Source organism: Notamacropus eugenii, chromosome 7, assembly GCF_028372415.1.
Source record: "Notamacropus eugenii isolate mMacEug1 chromosome 7, mMacEug1.pri_v2, whole genome shotgun sequence".
NCBI lineage: Eukaryota > Metazoa > Chordata > Mammalia > Diprotodontia > Macropodidae > Notamacropus > Notamacropus eugenii.
Window position 1 is genome coordinate 15700614 of NC_092878.1, and position 10212 is coordinate 15710825.

Sequence of the window (10212 nt, forward strand, 5' to 3'; positions counted from 1 at the left end):
ATCTAAATGAGATGGATGATTATTTTAAAAGATGTAAATTGCTCAGACTAACAAAACCAGAACTTGAATATTTAAATAATGCTATCTTAGAAAAAGAAATCGAAAAAGCCATCAATGAACTCCTTAGGAAAAACTCTCAAGGGCCAGATGGATTCACAAGTGAATTCTATCAAACATTTAAAGAACACTTAATCTCAATACTGTATGGACTATTTGGGAGAATTGGTGAAGAAGGAGTGCTTTCAAATTCTTTTTATGATACAAATATGAGCAAAAACAGAGATAGAAAATTATAGACCAGTTTCTCTAATGAATATAGATGCTAAAATTTTCATTACGACTTATGCAAAAATAATACAGCAACTCATCAGGATAATAATACATTATGGTCAGGTAGGATTTATACCAGGAATGCAGGGCTGGTTCATTATGAGGAAAACTATTAACGTTACTGATCATATCAACAACAAATCTAACAGAAACCGCATGATTATCTCAAAAGATGCAAAAAAAGCTTTGGAAAAAATAGAATACCCATTCCTATTGAAAATTCTGGAGAATATAGGAATAAATGAAACTTTCCATAAAATAATAAGCGATATCTACTTAAAACCTTAAGCAAGCAGTATATGCAATGGGGTTAAGCTAGATACATTTCTAATAAGATCAATGGTGAAACAAGAATGTCCATTATTACCACTATTATTCAATATGGTACTAGAAGTATTAGCTATAGCAAGAAGAGATGAAAAGGAAACTGAAGGAATTAGAATAGGCAAAGAAGAAACTAAGTTATCACTCTTTGCAGATGATATGACAATATACTTAGAGAATCCCACATATTCAAGCAAAAACCTACTTGAAATAATAAACTACTTTAGCAAAGTTGCAGGTTACAAGATAAACCCACACATATCTTCTGCATTTCTACATGTTACTAACAAAGTCCAACAGTAAGAGATAGAAAGAGAAATTCCATTTAAAGCTATGGTAGACAATATAAAATGGTTGGAAGTCTACCTGCCAGAAAAAACACAGGGACTGTAAGAACCACAATTACAAAACACTTTTCACATAAATAAAGTCACATCTAAGTAAGTGGAAAAAGTCTCTTACTCGTGTGTGGGCTGAATCAATATAATAAAAATATGTAATATAAATAAATAAATAAAATTTAAAAATATGTAATAAAAATCAATATAATAAAAATAATTATTCCACCTAAATTAATTTACTTATTCAGTTCCATACCAATCAAACTATCATATCATTATTTTGTAGAGCTAGAAAAAATAATATTAAAGTTCATCTGGAAAAGCAAATGGTCAAGACAATCAAGAGAACTAATGAAACGAATTTTTAGGGAAGGTGGCCTAGCTCTACAAGATCTCAAATTGTATTATAAATCAGCAGTTATAACCACTTGATGCTAACTAAGAAACAGAAATTAGAACAGTGGAATAGGTTAGGTACCCAAGACACAGCATTCAATGAATATGGCAATCTACTGTTTGATAAACCCAAGGACTCCAGTTTCAATGATAAGAACTTACTGTTGGACAAAAATTGTTGGAAAAGCTGGATATCAGTATGGAGGAAACTAGGCATAGACGAATACTTAACACAATAAAGAAGAATAAAGTCCAAATGGGGCATGATCTAGGTATAAAGATAGATACTATATGAAAATTAGTGGAGCAAGGAATAGGATATTTATCAGATTTATGGAGAAGGGAAGAATTTTTCACTAAACAAGAGATAGTAAACATTATGAAATGCAAAATGGATTATTTTGGTTACATTAAATTGAAAAAGGTTTTGCGCAAACAACCCCAATGCAACCAAGATTAGGAGGGAAGGAGAAAACTGGGAAAGAATTTTTGCAACTGGTGTCTGTGATAAAGGCCTCATTTCTAAAACATATAGAGAACTGAGTCAAACGTACAAGAATGCAAGTCATTCCCCAATTAATAAACAGTCTAAGTATATGAACAGGCAGTTTTCAGAGGAAGAAATTAAAGATATCTATAGTCATACGAAAAAATGCTCTAAATCACTATTGATTAGAGAGATGCACATCAAATGTACTCTGAGATACCACATCACACCCATAAAATTGGTTAACATGACAAAACAGGATGATGATAAATGTTGGAGAAGGTGTGGGAGAGTTGTAACACTAATTCACTGTTGGTGAAGCTGTGAGCTGATCCAGCCATTCTGGAGAGCAATTTGGAACTATGTCCAAAGGGCTATAAAAATGTGCGTATCCTTTGACTCAACAATACCACTTTTAGGACTCTATTCTCAAGAGATTATAAATATTTGAAAGGATCCCACATGTACAAAAATATTTAAATTAGCACTATTTGTGGTGGCTAAAACCTGGAAATCAAGGAAATGTCCATCAAGTGGGGAATAGCTGGATAAATTGTGGTATATGAATGTATTACATTATTATTGTGCTACAAGAAATACTGAACAGGAAGACTTCAGAGAGGCCTAGAAAGACTTATATGAACTCATGTTAATTGAAAGAAGTAGAACTAGGAGAACTTTGTACACAGCAATAACTGCAGTGTGACAAGAATTTTTTATGCAAGACTTAGTACTTCATTGTAATGAAAGGACTTAAAACTCCCCAGTGATTTTTTAAGACAACATGCCTTCCACATCCAGGGAAATAACTATAGAATTCAATCACAGAATGTAGTAGATGATTTTCTTTTTTTATTATGGTTTTTTTTTTTTTTATAATTTCTCCCCTTCATTTTACTTCTTCTGTGCAACAGGACTAAGGTGAAAATGTACTTAACAGGAATGTACGTGTAGAACCTATATAAAATTGTATGCTGTCTCAGGGAGGGAGGGGAGAAGAAGGGAGGAAGGAGGAGGAAGTAGGGTGGTTAAATCTGTTATATGGAAGTGATTGTAGAATACTGCATACAAATAAAATAAATAAATAAAAAAGAAATGTGTCTAAAAATAACAAAATAGAGAACTGAAAGACCATGTTTGAGGACAAAATAAATGAGTGAAGTTGCAAGGCACTGTGGTCCCTCACCTCCTTTGCATGTCACTGTTTAGAATTTCAGAAGTTGAAACTCACAGAGTGATCAATAAAATAACTGGGAGTGAATGATAGGACTAAACAAAGACTACTGGTTTCCTAAAAAAAAAAAAAAAAAAAAAAAAATTAAAAATTATTTCCCTCCTACCAGCAAAATATTGAGATTGTCAGGCTTAAATTAAATGCTGAGATCTGAGCCAGGACCCTGACTATGTGGATGATGTTTTAGGGGAAGTAGGTCTAAAGCAAAGCTCATGTGTGAATTGTAATAAACTCAGTCTCATCTAAACGTTGTAGGATCATTGGATTTAGGTAGAGAAATGGTGTAAGAATACTCTATACCTACAACATAGTTAGGCTGCAGTCCTTGTGGGACAATGGATTTGCCTGGAGCAGAATGTGATATCAACTTGTTGAAATATTCAGGACTTGAACATTTGACAGAATTTTCCTTTTTAGAAGGAGAGACAAGTTTTGTAAAAATGATAACTGGACATCTTAAAACTGCCTATAACTTGGAAATTTTTCTTTGTTTTTGCGTGCTTCATAAAATAGACTTACATAGATTGGGTGTACTATTTGGATTTTTAAAAAAAATTGGTGGTGAAAGGAAATGAGTGAGCCTTGCTCTCAGAGAATTTGACTTAAGGAAGGATAACACACACTCGGGAATGGAAATCCATTTTCCCTGCAGGAAGGCAGGGGGCAAGGGGATAGGAAAGGTGAGATAATACAAGGGACAGCAAATTGGGGAAGAGGACAATCAAAAGCAAGCACTATTGTGGGAGAACAGGTCGTGGGGGAGAATGAAATAGATTGAAAGCAGGAAAGGACAGAGGGAAATGTGGTTAGTCTTTTATAACACGACTGCTGTGGAAGAACTTCGCATTTTTGCACAAGAACGACCTATATTGAATTGCTTGTTTTCTCAATGACTGTGGGTGCAGAGGCATGGAGAGAATATGAAACTCAAAGCTTTGGTACTGAATGCTAAAAATTGTTTGCGCATGCAATTCTAAATTAAGATATATGAGGGTAATGGAGTATAGAAATCTGTTTTGCCCTACTGGAAAATAGAGGGGAAGAGGGATGGAAGAAGGGTGGGTACTGGAAGGGAGGACAGACTGGAGGAAGGGATAGATGGGGTGAATGCTCTCCTGGAGTGGGGGTGGTGAGAGATGGGGAGAAAAGTTTGAATTCAAATTCTTGTGGAAGTGAATGTTGAGAACTGAGAAATAAATAAATATTGTATTAAAAAAAGATTTTGCAGGAGAAGAACTATAGCAGAAAGATAGGACAGAAAGAAACTCATCAGGTACATATGCAATATGAGACTGCTAAGTTAAACTATGCTCTCTTAGCAGTTCTTCTCTTTTTCCACGTGATGTATAGAAGAATATTTTCTAAAGCAGGTTCAGTTGGGCAATTAGTCTATTCTTTGGTAAAATTCATCCAATATTGAATTTGTCAGGGAATTAATCTTTCTCAATGAAGTTTGGGGAAAAAAAATCAAACAAAAAGTGGTTCTCTAATAACTCCCACTGGGGTGTGATTTTCTAATTTGATGTGCATTATTACAGAAAGATGTTTCAGTATTTTTTTTCTTCCTTCCTGAGAGTGTATATAAGTGTCTCTTCCTGAGACCACAGGAGACTAACCAAGAGACAAAATTTCACCTTGTCCGTCTACCTTTGAAAAGGCTGCTCCCTAAGTTCTTTGTCTAGAACTCTTAGATTGAATGACCAATACTAATAAGCTGGGATTGCTGTGTAATAACCACCCAACAAATTTTATATGAATTTGGCACCTGAATTGAAAAAATGTATTCTTTCTACTAAAGGGATGAATATGACAGTTTCTCCAGGTCTCAACTTCCTCATCTGTAAAAGAAGTAGGTGTTACTAGAAGGTGTCAGAGGTCCATGATTACTATTTTATAACTTTAGAGTAATTTTTTAGCCAGCATCTAAATGACCATTCTCAGGCTCTATTCTATGATAGATTCAGAAGATTTAATGTGGTTATCATTAATTTTCTAGATAAAACTACAAATTTGTGTTTAATTCTACCAGCACTTATTAGGGTTATGCTATATTCTTGATGCTATCCTTGGCATTGAGGATACCAAGAAATAATATGGTACATAATAAAAGTTAAAAATGATCGCATTTATGTGGCATAGAAGAGTCAAAAATTACAGAGGCAGGGCTACTACGAGCAATAATAATAATAATAGCAATATTAGAGACTATCTATGTTGTGTTTTAAGGTTTGCCAAGACTTTCACTTGCAGTAGTTATTTGTTCCTTAATATACTGTGAATTAGTCACTATAGCCATTAATATTACCATTTTACACATGCAAATATAAAAAAACATTACGAAGTAACTTTATCATGGTCAATAAATTATTAAAAGACATAAAGGCTCAGATTCTTCTTTTATAAATTAATACTACTTATTGTTCTCTTATTGCTGCAGCAGGATGCTTTATATAGGCAAAAACATATATGGTGCAATACTGATATAGATTGTCCAAGAGGATAAAAATAAAGCATAGAAGAATAAAATAATATGTGGAGGAAATTCTTTTTAATGGGGTAGATAATAAAAAGATTTGTGAAATAAGTGGCATAGGATTTGATTTGAAAAGGCAGTAATGGTGAACGAGTATGATCTGGACATTGGATGTAGACTGAAAAAAATACTCAGAGAGAAAAGTGATATCAGTACAGTAATAGCTGTTCCTTTCAGATACAACATAGTACACATGACTTTAAGGTAATCCTCTGAAGTTTGTACCTTCCTCCAATTGCAACCTGAAGAGGCTAGAGGATGTTGAGCCATGGCATGACCTCCCCAGTCCTATTATTTAGGAAGATTGTTTTGGCAAGTGCGTAATGACTTAATTAGAGATGCAAATGGGTAGAATAGATAACATGTCTATTTACGTACTCTGTTTTTATTTCTTTTCTTTTAATTAACAAATATTTCTCAAGGGAAAAGATTGTGGGAGTCTAAATTAAGTTAGAAGCTGGGTGAAGAGGAGGAATTAAGACTCATCTGATAGAAAGTAGAACCCCTTCAGTTTTCAAAATATTGAATTGAGACTGGAGAGGGAGGAGGAAAGCAAAAGAAAGCAAAAATGGGCACAGAGTTTTCCATTTGGGGTATCTAAATACATGATGTGGAGGAAAGTAATAGAAGAATGAGTATACATAGACATACATATATATACATACACACACATATATATCGCCTATTTTGTTCTGGGCACTTTAAAATTATGATTTTCTTTGATTATCACAATAACCAACATCATTTTATACTTGAGAATAGTGAGGCAAAAATAGGTGAAGTGACTTGCCCGCAGTGAAACAGCTATTAAGTGTCTGAGGCTGTATGTGAATGCAGGTCTTCTCGACTCAATACCAACCTCTATTCACTCTAAACTTGGTGATATGTAGTGAATGGTATTTGTAACATAGAAGATATTGTGAGCAAAAGTACAGAAGAAAATTATTCAGGAAGATATTAAGAAATACGGAATGATTTTTCATGTTTTATCCATGTACCTTGCCCTTTTCCTCCGTTTTAACGTCTAGATTCCATAGAGGGAGGCGTTTTGTTTTCATGTTTGCAACTGCACAATCAAGTACAACACATAGAGGATAAGAGTTGCTTTGTGTAACGTATTTTTATATAATCTGAATTAGAAATTGATATCTGGCATGTCTATGGACAAGTTGAATTTCACATACTTAGAAAATCATTCTGGTTGAAATAGGACATATTATGGAGAAGGATGCTATCTGCATCCAGAGAAAGACCACTAAATAGATGTATTTACAGAATGTATTTGTGTCTAATGGTAGCCACTTCTAGGGTGGCTTTTCACGGAAAGGGAATAATAAAAATAAATGTATATGATAATTTTTTTTATAGATCTGAAATGAATAGCATGTTGTGCATAGTAGATTTGCAGTTTCATATGCAATCATCTTTTTTATTGTACTATGCTATGAAAATGTTTGTTTTATTCAGTAAATCAAAAATAAAATAAAATAAAAAACTTAGCTAGTTTCCAGGTAGGAATATGGAATTGGAATTCACAATAAAGATAGTGGATGGATATATTGAGTTGCTAGGTATATACGTACTGGAGATAATAAGATAGAATGGAGTTAGTATTAGAGAGTGGCACTGGAAAATAAACCTGCAATAGACTAACACCCTGTAAGTGAATATTTTTATTCCCTTTGCAATAGGGAGTACTGGTGCATTTAGACAGGGTTACATGGCCACATTCTATACTACATAGGAAGCTATTTTTTTGTTTTGTTTTTGTTGTTGTTTTTGCAAGCTGTGAAAAGCATATATTGGAACTGGGTATGACTAATTTCAATGACATAAAATGGAAGTCTTAAAATAATCCACTTCAGTTCAACAAATATTTATCAGAGTGAAAAGAAATGATGGTTTGAATTGAGTTAGGTAGTTGTGTGAGTGACGACAGATCAAATGAATTTTAGGAAGTTTGCCAAACAGGAATATATAAGTAATTAGATAGGGAGAGTAATGACAATGCTTTAGAGTAACACACAAGAAAATAGCGGCCAAGGTGTTAATTTAAGTAGGTTTCAAAGCCTGGCCTAAGCAATCTCATAGTCATAGTAATGAAATGTTGTGTTTATAGAAAATTACAATACCTGAAGGAAAGTTTACAACAATCACACAAACACATCCATAACTTGGCCATGTTATTTATATTCCAATCAACATAGATTTATTTGGAAAGGCTCCTATTTTTCTGGCATTCCACAGAGAGTTGGGAATGGAAAGGCAAATGAATAGAAAGTTAAGAAGCACTTATTAACACCTATAACATATCAGTCACTGTGCTACAAGCTTTACAATTATCTTCAATTCTCACAACAACCCCGAGAAAGATGTTATGATTTCCAAATTTTTGCTGAGGAAGAAGGTTTAGACAGATTAAGTGACTTGCTCAAAGGTATACTAAAGAGTTCTTAGCATTCAATATCATCTATTTTTGATGTGTAAAGTTCTTTGCCTCTTTTGATACGCTCAAGAATATTCACCTGGAATTATGATTTCTTTCAGATTGTCTTTCTGACAGAGAACTTCTGGATACTTGAAGAATTTAAGTTAGATGGAGATGAAGAACAACACTATGATAAATGAATTCATTTTGTTAGGGCTCACCAATACTTGGGAGCTTGAGATTTTGTTTTTTGTGATCTTCCTCCTTGCCTATGTATCAATATTGGCTGGTAATTGTCTCATTATACTTGTGGTGATTTTTGACTCTCGCTTGAAATCGACTCCTATGTACTTCCTCCTCGCCAACCTCTCTTTTCTTGACATAATTCTTTCCACTCTAACTCTCCCCAAGATGGTCATAGACTTCTTCAGGGAGAGGAAAACCATCTCTTTTTGGGGCTGCATGACACAAATTTTTCTGGCTCACTTATTAGGAGGTAGTGAGGTGATTCTTCTCATAGTGATGGCTTTTGACAGGTATGTAGCAATATGTAAACCCCTCCACTATACTACTATCATGAACCATCGAATTCTGGTAGGAAGTGTGCTGCTCTCATGGATGGTTGGCTTTGTGCACACTATGAGCCAAATGGCCTTTATGGTGAATCTGCCCTTCTGTGGCCCCAATGTGATCGATGATGTTTATTGTGACCTTCCGCTGGTGTTGAAACTTGCCTGCACTGATATTTATGTCCTAGAACTTCTCATTGTTGCATTCAGTGGGATTCTTTCCCTCATTTTCTTCATTCTTTTGCTTGTCTCCTATATTGTTATATTAGTTACTGTATGGCATCGCTCCTCTAGTGGACTGTCTAAGGTTCTGTCTACACTGTCTGCTCATATCACAGTGGTAACTCTTTTCTTTGGGTCACTACTCTTAATATATACTTGGCCAGTTAGTAGTTATTCATTAGATAAATTTCTTTCAGTGTTTTATTCGGTTATTACTCCTCTACTGAATCCAATTATCTATAGCTTAAGGAATAAGGAGATGAAAGCAGCCATGATTCGACTCAAAAACCAGTACATGTACTCCAAGCCAAACTTCTAAATGATGATGAAATTTTTTTATTGGACACTAGAGAATATTTCTTAAAATGACCAATTATGTATACATATGTATGTATATTTTACAAATAAAAGTCAATCTTATTTTCAAAATAATTTATAAATAATATTCTAGAAATAACTTCATTTGTATTTCCATTTTTCCCTTAATTTTGACACCCTCAAAATTGTAATTTAAATCTGTCTTTTAATTATGAATTGGAGAAGATTTCATAAAAGATTTGTATACAAATTTATCACTTGATTCATATTATTTCTAAAATATTTTTCATTCTTTTGTCCTATGATCTTTGACTATTGTTTGAAATGCAGCTAAGTTTCAGCTTGATAAACAATGAGGGCAGGTGGGTAAAGGCTTGAAAAATTGAATGCTTTAAAGACACAGTTAGTGGAGTTTGCCACTTTCTCCATGAATGTCCAAACAGATTTTGTATCCTGATAAATACATATATAGCTAAATACATTTACAAAGAATAATTGAGTAATAACTGTGCCACCAATTCATGTTAAACAGAAAAGGTTACACTGTTTATAAGTCAATTAAGTTTACCCTAGCAAAGGGCATGGATAGACCACTATAAGAATGACATCAGATGAGGACACATTGCACATGATTGCAAGCTCAAATTGATATGAAACACACATACAAACTCATTGTTGTGAAAAAAACCAAAAATCTTAGGTTTTAAAAAAATTCTTTGGAAGAGCTCTCAGGACATCTTATTTATACAGTGCATGATGTCATTATTGCAAACTGAGATCACAAAAATTCAATTTAAATGGTAATTGTGCTTGTATCAAGCTAACAATACATTTTTGATCAACTATTTTTTATATTTAAATTTTTTTCATTTCCTTTGTTTTAGCTTTGCCTAGATTTATCCCTGTATTCTAACCCTTATCCTTTCACAGTCACTACTTGAAACAAATAATTAGAAAAAAGAGAAAAAAAATCAACATATTGAAAGAATTATGTTCTTGTGTATAATGTTAGATTTTGGTCAACCACACC

At 33.6% G+C, this 10212-nt stretch overlaps 1 protein-coding gene across 1 annotated transcript; it reads left to right on the top strand.

Annotated features, from left to right (window-relative positions):
* The first annotated feature begins 8241 nt into the window (after nt 1–8241).
* On the top strand, nt 8242–9183 carry LOC140513933 (olfactory receptor 4K13-like). Its single transcript, XM_072623890.1, has one exon. The coding sequence runs from the start codon at nt 8242–8244 to the stop codon at nt 9181–9183; it is 942 nt and encodes a 313-aa protein (XP_072479991.1).
* The last annotated feature ends 1029 nt before the right edge of the window (nt 9184–10212 follow it).